Genomic DNA, 14,653 nt, shown 5'->3' on the forward strand with positions numbered 1-14,653 from the left:
TTTCAGACACTTTGGGCCTGTTTGTGGTTGTTATGCTCAGTTTGGTGATTTCGAAGTGTGAAGGGTTTTTTGGGTGAGAGAAGTCATAGATTTTACATCAGGACAACAGCTGCTGTTTATAAATAGTTTATTCACCTTTACAGTGTTTTTGTCCTTTTTTCTTTACAAAACCATGATGGGGAGAATAAAAGAAGCAGGAGGGTCAACTGAACATGAAATGTTTTCCATGGTGATAAAGTCCCATGGTTACAGTGAGTTTTCTGTCATTTGCTGACTGAGTGAAAAACAATTATTACCTCATAAAATAAAAATGGACAGTGGACCACCGAAACCTGAATATTAACAATGATTCTCTGCTCTGAACAGTTTCTGCTGGAGACGCAGAGCTTTGTATAAAATCACATCTGTCAAAAACGTTTGGTGTAGTTTCAATCTTCCTGCAGAACTGATCTACACTGAACACACTTGGATGTTCATGGACAAATGTTAAGAAAAATAGCCACATCTGTCCAAGAACACCAGTTTTCAAGCTTGTTTTTGGATTTTCCCAATTCAGTCTTCATCAGGTCAAAATCTGAAACAGAGGTTTGGCAGGTTTCTCTTTGTGAAACATCAATTGTTCCCAAGGCTTTTTCCAAAACTCAGTTACCATTCTAAAAGCTTTTTTCCCAATGTAATAATAAATGTGAAATGTTCATTTCAAAAATACAAACAGGTATGTTATGCAGCCAAACACAGTAGTGATAGCATGAAATAACAGACTGGTCTGATTTTTCTTGTTGCTCTACACTAATACAACAAAGCCGTTTCTTTCCATCTCTTCTCTATGGGTCATCAACTAGGACAAAAACTCTCCACCTGTTCCGTTTATATCATGTTAATAATTATGTAATTATTTTTTGAGCTCTGATTTCAATCTTAAAAAGAATAAGCTTTAGAGCATTAAAAAGGCAGCTGCAGACCAATTTTCTGATCATATTGAGGAGCTAATATTAACAACAACAAGAAAAAACATGTCTTAAATGACGTTTGGAAAAAACAACAGAAGCCAATGAGAAATGAGCCAAATGAAGACATGTTATTATCTACTTAGGTCTGAAAGGACCTGTTGTCCAAAAATTTAACATCTAAAACTTAATGTCCACTACACAAATAGTGTGTGAAACAAGCATCCAGTTTAGTTTTCTGGTCCATGTAAATTCAGTGCTTCAACAGTGCAAACTTAAATTTTTGATCTGCCTTGAGGCAAGTGACAAAATTGAAGTTGTTGAGACACAGACAGTGTGGTTTGGCCATAAACCTGATGTGGTTCTTGACTCTGAGATGCACAGGAACTGTCAAAGAGCAGAAAACTGTTACCTTCAGGTAAAGGTACGGTCACATGATGCCTCCGTCTTCGAAATGCTAGTTCTGTCTCTAGTCATTTACATAAAAACAAGAATTTCCTGTTTTGCTGTGATCTTTGGCTGTCTCTGGGGGACTTGCAAGTGAAAGTGGTCTTCGACTTTTGAATTTTCACAATCAGCCAATAGAGACAAGGACACAAAGGTTTTGAAATGCAGATAATGTTTCTGTTGTCAAAGTTTCTATAAAATATGACACTAAAAGACTACCCGGATGCACTGTCTAGTAATTCTTGTAAGGGGGCTGAATGCGGGACTGTTTATTGCATGAAGGGCTCATGTGACTGCACCTTAAGGCAAAACGTAGAAATAACACAAAACCCAACATGTTTACCTTGTCAACTCCAAAACTAACAAAATCTAAAAGTAAAAAAAATAAAAATAAAAATACAACATTACGCTTTGAGCTTCATTTTGGCAGGTTTGGTGATGAGATGTAAACAGGACAGAGCTGAAGCATTGTCTGGTAGGCAGACAAAACAAAGACTATTCAGTAAAAAAGGGGTTTGGGTACATTTTTGTGTGTAGAACTGTTCATGAGATTGTTGAAGATTACAATTCAGTTCAGTGGGGCATAAAACACCAAAACTTTAAAGTTTAATGTTTTTATAAAAATTCCATATTCAGACATTTCTTCAGACCAACAGATTCAGACATCACCAACAGAAATGTCGCTGATGTCACCTGACATCAAACTTAACAGTACTTGTGTTAACATTGTCACAGAATTTAATGTTTAGAATTCAGGTTTTTTTGTCACCACGTAACTAATTCTCTGTAACATTTTTTTGTGGCCTTGTGTTTTCTATGTGCATGTTTAGAAGCAAAAAAGCACCTTGGTAACAATCTTCCCCTAGCTTGTATCAGTTCTGTATGTTCTTGTCGACTTTCTGGACATTTGCCAGGACTCATTTCAAAGCTGAACCTTTTTTCTAAAATTTGAATGAATGGTTCTGGATGAGGAAAATACCTGCTGCCAAAGCTTTAGTTTGAAATATCCTCTTCCTAAATCAGTTACAAAAGCACATTTCTAGTCCAGATTATCCACATGCATTGTACATGGCTAGACTTTGACAACTATAAAATGGTCAAAACAAACCAACAAAAAAACATATTGAGCACCTGAAACAGTCAAAGAGGTTGACAGCACCTGCCTGGCCTCGTAATTAAAACCCGTTCAGTACACACCAATATGTGCAGTACAATACCAGCTTTCAGCAGGTCATCATATTTCTGTCTAGATTCTGACCCGCTCTGTCCTGTACACATCAATTATTAAAGCTAAACCAGCCTCCTAACAAACTAGCTTGTTTGACACATAGGGCCATGCAATGCATTTGATTTTGGAGGCTTAAGCATCAACTTATCCTCAGCATCCCAAAATTACCTATATATTCAATTTATGTATACCTCTGTACCAGCCTCAATGTAAGCCTAATTCAAGAATTTTTAAAGCAAAATGTCCAGCTAGGACAAATAAGAACAGCATCTTAAATGAAAGTGGCTTGTCTAGAAAATTACATTAATAAATCAAAAACAGTCTTAACTGTTGTTGCATTTAGCATCTTAACAATTTTTGCGATACTGTAGGTTTTTAGCTCCTCCTATGAACAAATCTACGCACCAGTCGTGTCTGAACAGGTTAATGACAGGAGGGGAGGCCAGGCCCGACAGCACCTAACAGGACGTAAGACAGAAAGTTTGTTGTTGCTATAAAATGCCAGTAGTGACACAAATAGAAAGAGTGGATAGATCGCCAGAACTGCTTGGTGTCTCAGACAAAGACTGAACAAACGCTGCTGGTAGAGACCACCACAGATGGACAACAGGGTTTGGCTTAGCACCTAAATCCCAACATGGTGGACTGTAGGCCTGACAACACCAGTTTAAGAGTATTCGTTACATGCTAGCACAAGGCTACAGGTAGTCTTTCACTGAGCCTCAGTTCATGCTTCAAGATGTGATCACACAGGATGCCAGACACCTTCTTCTGCCTGTGCAAATAACGTCCAGTTGTTATCAGTGCTATTTTTGTAAACCAGGTGTTTACAATCTATATCTGATCATTACCATGTTCTTATTTCTCTTTCCTTGACACAAAAAGTACAACTTTGCCTTTCGACAACTTGTGCAGCTACAAACACCTCATTACTTTTGTGAACATTTTCTGGATCAGGTACAGGAAGACATTCCTGATGCCACTGAAAAATCCACAATTGGCCTGGTTTTGTTTAACCAGAGTATTTGTTGGTAATCGTTCCTTTTCATGAGGCTTGACAAGAGGTGCTCGGTAAACAGCTTCAAAATTGCCATTAATATTAAGAGTGGACAAATACCTTCTGAACATTGTGACGAGTCCCAGCCAAGACCCAGAATAGCTGCTTTGTCCACTGGTCTGTCACAGTCCACCTCACTCTATCTGGAACATTATGGCCAAACATGCTTGATATTATCATCATCCGCCTTTTGGTGTCCAATCTGTGTTGTCAACTCTTCAAGTCTGAGTGGTGTTGATGTCTAGGTGGAATGTGAGTTTGGGATGTGTTAACTGCACTCCCTCCTGAGTGTCTGGGGGGTTTGTGAAACTTCCAGCTATCTGTCAGTTCTTTTGTTTTTGCATCCTGTGTGATCAGGTTCTTGATGAGGCCTAGAGAGTCAACAATATGACTTAGAAATCCTAACTAAGGGTTTCTGAAAACTCAGCTAATGGCTGATGATCGGCTATAGCACCAAATATTAGGACACAAATCAAGGATCAGGATGCCAGGAGTGCATCTTCTACCTAAACCCAAATTGGAGGCAGATGCTCTTTCAATGATCAATAGGGACTGTCTAATCGATTGAGTGCTGATAATATTGACAACAGTTTCAGTCAACTGTATTGTGGTACTTGTGGTAGCGTATCCTGTGGACATAAGGTACACGTACAAAATAACCATTTTAGGTTTATAATTAGAAGTTCTTCAAATTTCCACTTAGCTCACTGTATGAAAATGTAAGCCCCAACGCAGAATCTTATCGACAAAGATCGATCAGTTCATCCCTAATGTTCATTTGCTTCTGTACAATAGAGAGGAAGTAGTTGCAGACCTACTGTTATTCTAAAATAATCTTAAAACTGTCTTCCATGTCCTTAAAGGTACTGTTTGCAAATATGTAAGTGCTTATCTGTCCCCAGGAAGTATTACTGGATAAACTGATTAATAGTCTATGGACAGAGTAATAATTATAGAGCATCTTTGAAATGTCTTAACCAAAGCAACACATATGCGGAACCTCATCAAACAAACAATGGTGGTCCAGAGGACTACCACAAACCTCCCACAAAGCAACTTTATCAAAAGACTGTATCTTTAGCTTGACAGAGATTAGCACAATCATGAAACAACGGGGCATTCTTAATGGACTAAGCTTGTCTGGAAAAACATATAAAGCAACAGAGATTCAGTGAAATGTCCTTAATGCAGTGCAAACCCACCAGCTTGTATGCCAGACAGATCAAAACAAGGTGCTCCAGGGATCGCTTTAGTCTGTATCAAGGTGTAAGAGCCTACATAGGTGTAAAGCTTAAACACAGATCTGGGTGAAGGAATGGTTATACTGTGTGTAGCTTGTTTCTTGTTGAGCTTAATTATTGATATAGGTCAAGAATATAATAAAAATATGTTTTCTGAGTGGAGACAGTCAGAAACGTAGAAAGAGCATTTGTTCACAGTAGATTTGTACTGTATGTGTGTTTTCAACAGTAGGTGATTGACAGAAATGCAGCAGATTGTGAAGTATCCAAGTTCCTCTTTTTCATTGTCACATTCAAACAGGTTTTCACTTCTCTTTGTGCGCTACTTTGTCCCAAAGCCAGCCCAGTCCAACTAAAAGTGGTCCAAACTGAGTTTAGACCAGCAATGAGACTTCTCAAAATAAAACAGAAATAATTATTGGACAAAAGTTATTTGGGCCACACCCACAGAACCCATCCTGAAATTACAGCTTTATCTGCTTTTAGTTGCTTAAATATTGCTAACAATGCGTACACATACACAGTTTCAGCATCATTTATGTCATTGTTGAAATTCTTCCTTGTCTACTTTGTGTAAGTCAATAAAATTGAAAAGGTTAGACACAAGGGGGCAGGCAGACACGGACCTAATCACTCCTGACTGACAACAGCGTTTCTCCTTCATGAACTTCTGCTTTTCACAACATAAACAGAAACCACAGTTGTGTAGGTTAATTTAGAAATAGAAATAACACATATGTAGATGCAGGTAGTTGAGGACAGTAGGTTTTTCCCCAAAACTTTTCGCTATTAATGTTGTGATTTGAAGCAGCTTGATACTGCGCCACAGGCAAGCGTTAATTTCTAACATTGACAACTGACGCTCCGACTCAACATACGCTACTTGAGGCATACGCATAGTTATCGGCAAGTGTATTTGCGCTCTAACAGACATAAAATGAAGTAATATTATACTTTTATAGTTTGAGTATCCTTGGACTCATCTCATTTTGGAATATTAGACTTGCTGATCCAGACTAGGTCTTACAAGCACCGAATTGAGCCTGATCAGTCAAAAACTGACTGAATGAATAATCTGAAGACTGAATGGTCCAAACTAGCTGGTCTAAACTACCTCAAACGGTCCCAGACTAGTCCATACTGGCCATTCTTAGACTGGCTGCTCCAAGTCAGTATTAGTATAGACCAGCTTCCCAAAACTTACTTAGACTGGCCCAAACATCTGAGATTGTCCAGACAGATAGCTCCTGACTTACTAGTCTAAACCAGCTCAAATTTGACTTAGACTAGATGAAGTTGGTTCAAGGTGACTAAGAACAGTCCCAGCTAACACAGACTAGTTCACACTCATTAAAACTGAATTGGAATGGCTCCACCAAATTTATTTGGACTGACTGCTGTCCATCTTCACAGAATCAACCAAATAATCAATGATTAGGGGTCTTTGATTTTATAGCACTGAGGAAAATAATTTAGAGTAATTCACTGCTTTTATAATTATAGAGGTGAAACTTAAAAAAAAAAAGTTTTAGGAACATCTGGTGGTTGAGTCCTGTACCAAATTTTCCACAGTTCCAGAGTCATAGACCAGTGGACCTTAGTCCCATGTCATATCCCTTTCATGCTATCCTAGTTTCCTGTCTCTCTTCAATGTCCACTATCACATAAAAGGCACACAAATAAAACAGTACTAGGTTCACCCTTGAAAAAAACAATACAGAAATTAAAATAAGCCAGTTTTAACAAAAGGCAAGGTAACGCAAATGTGGGTCATACATTGTGACATTCGCACACAAAGAGAAGAGTCAACGCTCCAACACAGCTTATTAACACAAGTTTGAAGAAGGCAGATGACACTCTGCATAAATTTCCTAAAACTTGGTCAGAAAGGAAAGAAGGAAGGAAGGAAGGAAAGAAGATGGGACACATGGGGATCGCGGGGATTTATCCAACAAACATCTTGGTGTATTCGCTAAAGAAGTCTACTTGTCTTTCAGTTTGTTTATATTCAAGTTTTACCTCTTTAATTTTTAAAATTTCTTTTCTGTCCATTCATCTGTCTTATTGTCATTGCGCCATTTGTTTTCCCACTCGTTTATCCCAAGCCTCTTCACCTCCTACTGCCACGTCATTTGATTGTCCAGGTGTGCACAGAGCAGAAGATTGGAGGGGGTGGGGAAGTTGTATTCTGATCTGAGTTCTTAAAATCCAGAGTTCCACAGATCAGTCCTGGTCCGTCAGTTATTTTTCCCCCACAAGCTAACCACACGCTAGTCTTAGTTTGGGTGTTCATGAGTGTGTATACATACATACATACATACATACTGTATATTATATATACGTGTAAGAGTGTGCGAGTGTGTCAGACTTTTGTGATCTGATTGTGGTGGTCCTCTTCGAACGGCTCGTTCTCTGGATCCGAGTCTGTCGTGTCGGAGTAGTGGTAGGGATCCGGCTCATTGTCGCTGACGTCCGGCGTCACCGACGCTGACGTGCTGCTCGCATCACAGTTTGCTCCTTCCTCTACCGTCTTGGTAAAAAACAGTTTCACCTGAAGTAGACAATAAAGCCAGTGTGAGCTATTGTTGATGCACAGAAAGTTACTCTGTTTCTATAGCCACAGCTCATTACAGATGGAATAACTCAGTACGTTTCTTAGATCATGCGCATCCCTGCATGATCTGCAGGCGATCTAACCTAATTACCATTTTGTTCTACTTTTTGGGATTTATGGAGTTGGGGGTTCCCTTATCTGAGGATCGCAGGACCGCTCAAAAGTTCAAAAATGTATTGCTACTATTACATACCTTTTGCAGAACATTTGACCACAACACACTAGTCTTAGACTGACTTCCTGAACTCCCAGTAAATGTCATAAAACTTTTAGGTGCTTCGATTTACATATGCCATCACAAACATTGGGGCTCCGTCATAACATCTGATCTCCTTAAACCTTATATTCCATACCATGCACCCTGCAATTTCAAATCAATCTTGCCTTTCAGTTAATTTAACAAGTACCGTACTGTCAACAGTGTTTTCTTTCTTTGTGAACTTCTATATTCTTAAATGATGGTGAGCAAGGAAACCAACCATTATTTTACCTTAAAGTTTGGGGAGAAGTTCTTGTTGGCCTTGTCTTTGTTGGCCTTGTCCAGATCGCTCTTGATCAGAGTGAGAACCAGGTGGTCTCTGTCATTGGTTTCTCCTCCCGCCATCATCCCTGGGTTCTGGTGCATTCTGTCGGTCGGTTCCCGCAACGTCCCAGCACTGCCGTTCTCCAATTTGTCCGGGTTCTCCTCTGGCCCCGGAATAAAGAACGTGTTGATCCAGAAGTGGAACATTTTATCCTGGACAAATGAAGAGGATGCATTGAAAGTAACCATCAATTAACTTTTGTTTTTGATTAAATTTATTGTTAGAGCTGGCTCCGGTGACTCTGAACAATCAAGTTAGTTATGCTGCTATAGACTCGCACTGGTGCAATGAGCTGCATAAAACTGCAATGACTCTTCCTCACCTTCTTCATCATCTTGTTCTGCTTGTGGAAGAACTCCACTTTGATGTCTCCACAGACAGGGAGTGGCTGCGGGAACTCAAAAATCATCAGTTTGTCCTCCCGCCGGGTGTGAGCAGGGTTTGATGTGTGGATCTTCACCTTCAATTGGTATACTACAAACTGAGGGTCTGCACCAAGAACATGAGTTTTTAATAGACAATTTTTTTGACATTATCTTTCAGTGTCTGCATGCTTTACAAAGTCTGCTCACAGTCAAACAAACTTACTGCAGGTGCCTCCAGTGAACATGGGGATGGTCTCAAACTGCATCTTATGAAAGAGCAGGGCAACTGGTTTGTAGTGAAGCTGGTTCCTCAGCAGGTAACTGTAGTAGATAACGTAACGCCGCTGACTAGGGATGGTCACACCCTGAATACACACAGAGCACATAAATATAAATCACTCAGTATACAATGGATCAAATTTAACCAACTTAAAAATGCTTCTTTTGGTTTAAGAAACTTTCAACTTTTCAAAACAATTCATACATCAAAATTCAGACATTGTCTAATGTTAGGCCTTTCCTCTTTCCCTAGTCGTCTTTGCTTCCTTGTCTTTATTATTTTTATATTTTCCACTTTCAACTTTTCCTTGATTTGCTTTCGCAAATCAATGTTTTTTGCAACATATCAGCTTATATGAAAAGTCTCTTTATGTAGAAGATATAGCAGAACTATCAGTATTTTATTTTATAATAAAAACAACAGGGTTGTCACCTTTTTGTCCCGAGTGCGAACCTCTCCATAGAAGTCTAACGCTTCCTGAGCCTCCTGAAACTTTCCACGATGCAGCAAGTAGGCACATATCATGACGCCAGTGCGGCCTTTTCCGGCCTTACAGTGGATGGCGGCAACATGCTGCTCGTCCTCACTCAGCCAGTTATCCAGGTCCTCACAGAACGGTTTTATCAGCTCCAGCTGGGGCGGGTTGTGGTCCTCAAATGGATACTGAGCAACTGAAAGAGACACAAGGCAAGAACTGAGACTTTTATCTTAGAATAAAGCTACTTTGCAGCATCTGTCAAACACTGAGGGTCAGATTAAACACACCAGGCCTCATGCATGAATCAGTTGTACAAAAAAAATTTTACAAAAATGTACATACTCCAAACAAAATACATGTTGGCAGTTTTTTTACATTAAAGACATTATCTGAATTTTCTATAAATAAACACAAGGTCTGTATTTATAATAATATTAGTTGAAATACTTATGTTTGCTCACCTCGACAGTTAAACTTTGAAGTGTCATAATGCCGCTCTGCACATCTGTGGACAGAGACACAGAACTCATCAGCAATTTTTCCCATTTTATTTATTTATTTATACTGCTGCCACTTGATCTGTTGTTTCTATCAAATAAAAACTACAGGATACTTTATGGCATCAGACTAAAACCAACTCACAAACATTTCTTCATTAACACTGTTCTCGTACTGTGGGTAAAATCGCAAACACAGCTCAACATAATCAGCTTTGTACATGTTGAATGTATTGGATTTGGGACTGAGGAATGAAAAACTGAATCATCTGGGAGGTGAAAATATACATGTATCAGGATCGGAGGTAACAGCAGACAAAACGGCTTACACCACATTCTGCTTGGGACTCTAGATTTAAAGGCAAAACATCTGTTTCAACTGTCCAAACTACAGACAATGTAAAAGATAAAAGACAAAAAGATACAACTTGGTGAAAAATTGGCCTGTTTTGTTTTAGAATTCATTTTTCACTAATCTGACAACAAATCCATGGAAAATAATTACACATGTAAACAATCAGTAAAGACATATAATAAGTGAGTACAACAACAAACAGTCAGTCTGTACTTACAGATTGTAGATCTTATAGTGATTCTTGTGCTTCGAGTCTAAAAATCTGAGACAGACAAACATTTATTGTGCAGTTAATGGCCAGTGCTGCAAAATATAATTGCTTTTCCAAGTTTTATATACATGACAGTACAAATTTGATGTATTTGTGCTTGACTTCAGTTTTTATTGCAATTAAGCATTTCAAATTAAAAGCACACATTTATAATTAGTGGTATTTAAATAATGTTAGTTTTATATAAATTACAGTTACCGATCACCGACTCTGATTTTAATAAAACAACCCAATAACTTATGAATCGACAGAAAGTGTGAAAGATAAGTAATTGGGTAAAAATATTTCAAACCAGCAAATGTAATGAAACCTATTGCAGAGCGCAATCTTACCGAACAACATCATCAATGTTGTTCCTATACACCCCCTCCAGTCGTTCAGCAGGAAAACCCATCGCGATGATGTTTGGATAAATATCTAATTAGTCTGTTAAGGAAAATAATGACAGCTTTTAAATTCAGGCTATTATCACAGCAGTAGTAGATAATCCCGTTTTTGCTGTTGCAGCAGTCGCAGGGTTCGAACATTTTTGAAGCAAGCACAGGTAATCTAACTTCTGTTGCAGCAGTTATAATAATAATAATAATAATAATAATAATAATAATAATAATAATAATAATAATAATAATAATAGTAAATCTATTGTTGCAGCTGTCGCAGACCTTTGATGCAACGGTTGCGGTAAATATACGATGATGATACGGTTTTGAATAATTTTGCATATTCAAAACATTGCACAGGAATGTTATTCCGTTTCATAAAAATCAATCAATCGGTTCTTATTAACATCGCCAGGCATTTAGTTGTGTGATTTATTTAAACATTTTAAGTTTTGCGATATTAATTGTAGGGTTAATGAATGTAGGGAATAAATATCTGTGAAAAGTCCTGAACTCAGTCTTTGACTTTAAAACGTGATTATATATAAACTGATAACAGCTGTGGTTATAGATGCATTTATGTTTTGTCTCCAGGTTTTCTCAAATGTTGTAGGTCTGTTAGCTGCTGCTGATGCAACAACACTGACACCGCTGTTAGCTTAGCCTGTTAGCAACTGCTGCAGTCATTAATTGCTCAAAATAAACAGAACGACTCACGAGCAAAATACCATCCCAAATAACCGAGTCGTGTGATGCTTTATCAGAAATTACGTTGGGAAATTATCCAAAATAAGAGAGTTCACCCCTTACAGACAGACGGGACATAAACGGCTGCTAACTTTCGCTAGCTCGACTCGGCCACAATAAACCGCAGTACGAACTCCGTTGAAAAAAAATCAAATTTAAGGTAAACTAGCAACTTTAAACACATAGGTGCACATAAAACAGAGAGAAACAACCTAAATATTACACACAGCTCCGAACCAGGTAACCATGAGTCCACAAGGACCACTCATAATACTTTAAAATGAAAAACTTCATAAAAAGTTTTTTAAATGATTTCTTGAACGCCGTTCTCCACCGTTAACGGTCCATAGTCCCTATCCACGGACACTTGGTTGTTTCTAAGATTTGATTCAATATATTAAAAATAAATGCTTTCTCAAACATCGTTTGATGGTTTACCCATTTCATGCCATCGGGTTTGAAGAGCAGCTCCATCTGTTCGAACATTTGTATATGTGAGCAGCCAGTTTGCTGACACAGACAGCATCGTTAAATTACCGCATTTTTAATGGAGCTCTGTATGACGTTCGACAGCCACAACAAGCTAGCGGAGCAAGCTAACGAAAACCTGTGAAATTACAGTAAAAAGGATACAGGTCAGGTCCAGGTCGAAGCCGTCCTCCTGATATCGTCGTTTGTTTCTGCTCACGGTTTTTTTTAGTAACGTTAAAGCAGCCATGATCGGTGTCTCCGTGAGCTGTGTGAAATTATGGGAAAGTACGGAGAGACCGCCCGTGTTCCTCCGTCCCCGCTCCAGAGCCTCCACTGCCTGGCTGCCGGGGAGAGCCACTAGCTCCCCGAGTTCCAGATTTTATTTTTTAACGCTAAATAAATCCTCTCTGGTAAAGATTAACAGCAAAAACTGGTGCTTAAGAAAAAAAATAATTTCGATATCCGTCCTCGGGTGCCACCCTGGGAGCCCCGGTGTGGCCACAGGCTAGCCGGCCTGCTAGTTGACAGGCAGCCGGGCCGTCGGTGCTGTTTTCTGGGTCAGACCAAGGGGGCGTCGGGGCCTCCTCCCTGCTCCCACTGCGGGCCCGGGTTTCCAGGTCCCCCACCTGGAGAGAAAACCATCCGCAGGTGGATGTTCGGTGCAGACCCAGCCCTCCGGACGTCGGACGGATCCAGTCGGACTGTTCCAGATCTCGGTGTGTAGCTGAGACGCCGTGATTGGACGCAGATAAGCGGAGAGAAAATCTCTCCGAGGAGGTTTCGAGCGGAGGGAGAGAGCGACACACCGCACATACAGCGTCTCAGCGCAGGCGAAGCAGAGTCTGAGCATAGGCACAACGCATCCGGTCTGACCTGACAAAGTAAAGTTCTGATCTAAAGATTTTTTTTTACGTTTCACTCCGGCACGTGTTTTACTCCAGTGCTTTTAACAATTATTGTACTTTACTTGAGTATTTCCGATTCAAGCTACTTTATATTTTTTCTTGCACTCCGTGTGTCAGACAGTTTTTGTTAAACCAGGATCTTCTGAACTAGTAAACACTGATGTATCACTGTGGATGAAGTACCTGTCAGTACCATGGACTGTATATAAATTTCTATAAAGTCTCTGGTCAGTACATACAGTGTTAAAACCAGCTCCATCTTCACCTGCGGCTGGTTCGGCTTCACACCAAGTTTCTGTTGTAACACCGGTCTTTGCCCTTAGGTTTTATTCAGCACTACAAATGTTTGTCTGTTATATTTCAAAGTACAGAAATTATCTTGCTCTTTTGCACTTCTTTCGTTCACTGTAGTTTTCATTTATTTTAAATTATAATGTCACTACTGGTGTACTCACATTAGAATATTCATATTTGTTTTATTTAAATTTGTTTTATTTATAATTATTATTTGTAGCAGTATCATATATACATTTAATACATTAAATTAATACATTACAAACATATAATAACTCCTTTTGGATTTTCCATCCATACCATTTAATTATTTTTATTGTTACACATTTAAAAATCTATTTATGGAAAAGTAATGTTTAAAATGTATTGGTGTTTTTTTCCCGGAAAGGGGGGTTTTAAACTTCGCGAATTTCGTCTATTTTAGATTTAATTACAGTTCCTTGACTGTGCTTTTACTTTATATTGTCAGTATTTTCTGTTGTTGTGCCACTGTGTCTGACTTGTCTAAGCTAATAGTTAGCTTGTTAGCAGATCCACCTTAACCAAACGCATTCTGTCAGCACACAAGGTTGCCAGGTTTTGATCGCAGAATCCTCCCATTCAAAACCTTCATCACCAAAACCGCCAAATAACATCTGCGCTTATAGCTCACAACCTGGCAACCAACATACTTACATTACATAATCAACCCTGCGGCCGCGGCAGGACTTTATATTATCAGTTTTATTTAATTAAGGTGATTTTTATGGTATACCTCGTATATTAGCTCGAGACACAGACAAGCTTTAATTCAGACCCAGATTCATGAAATCAACAATATTTAATTGAAAATACTAAGTGTGATGAGAAACTGGTAATGATGATGGGAAAGCGTACATGTTATGTTCACTGGTTGTGTTGCAGCGCCACGTGCAGGTTACGACGAACGGAGAGTTTCATACAAAATAATAAATTAATAATAAAAACGTAGAAAAAGCATTTTCACGAAGAAAATGCACTGAATGGTTCGGCGCTGAAAGGATTTTCCGAGCAAAGTTGAAAAAAGCTGTTTTTGCTGAAATAGCTGAAAGTTTAGAGTTGATGAATGAACAGAGAGTAGAATAGGTGACTACTGTGGAGCAGGAAGTAGCAACGATTAGTAAGAGTAAAGTGAGTTGATCCTGATGATAATACCTGTGGAGGTATAGGAGTGTCTAGGAGATGTGGTGGTAGAGTTTCTGACTAGTTTGTTTAACAAGATCTTGGAGCTTTTATCCAAAGCGCTTTACAATATTGATTCCCATTCACACACACAATCACACTCCGATGGCAGAGGCTGCCATGCAAGGTGCTCAGCTGACTTAACAAGAGCAACTTGGGGTTCAGTGTCTTGCCCAAGGACACTATGACATATAGTCAGGACCGGGGATCAAACCACTGACCCTGCTCTCTGTAGACGACTGCCTTACCAACTGAGAGCTATCAGAAGACGTACAGAGAAGGTCAAAGCGAG

The 14,653-nt window shown here is 39.1% G+C and overlaps 1 protein-coding gene across 1 annotated transcript; it reads right to left on the reverse strand.

Annotated features, from left to right (window-relative positions):
• Positions 1-110: 110 nt before the first annotated feature.
• On the reverse strand, positions 111-12,800 carry ptenb (phosphatase and tensin homolog B). Its single transcript, XM_067487687.1, has 9 exons — positions 12,125-12,800; positions 10,697-10,781; positions 10,311-10,355; positions 9,703-9,746; positions 9,196-9,434; positions 8,707-8,848; positions 8,441-8,607; positions 8,025-8,270; positions 111-7,471 (listed from the first exon to the last, which is right to left on the reverse strand). Exons 1-9 carry the CDS (start codon positions 12,207-12,209, stop codon positions 7,283-7,285), a joined length of 1,242 nt encoding a protein of 413 aa, XP_067343788.1. The 5' UTR covers positions 12,210-12,800; the 3' UTR covers positions 111-7,282.
• Positions 12,801-14,653: the final 1,853 nt, after the last annotated feature.

The sequence above is a fragment of the Channa argus genome, chromosome 20 (genome assembly GCF_033026475.1).
Source record: "Channa argus isolate prfri chromosome 20, Channa argus male v1.0, whole genome shotgun sequence".
NCBI classification, from domain to species: domain Eukaryota; kingdom Metazoa; phylum Chordata; class Actinopteri; order Anabantiformes; family Channidae; genus Channa; species Channa argus.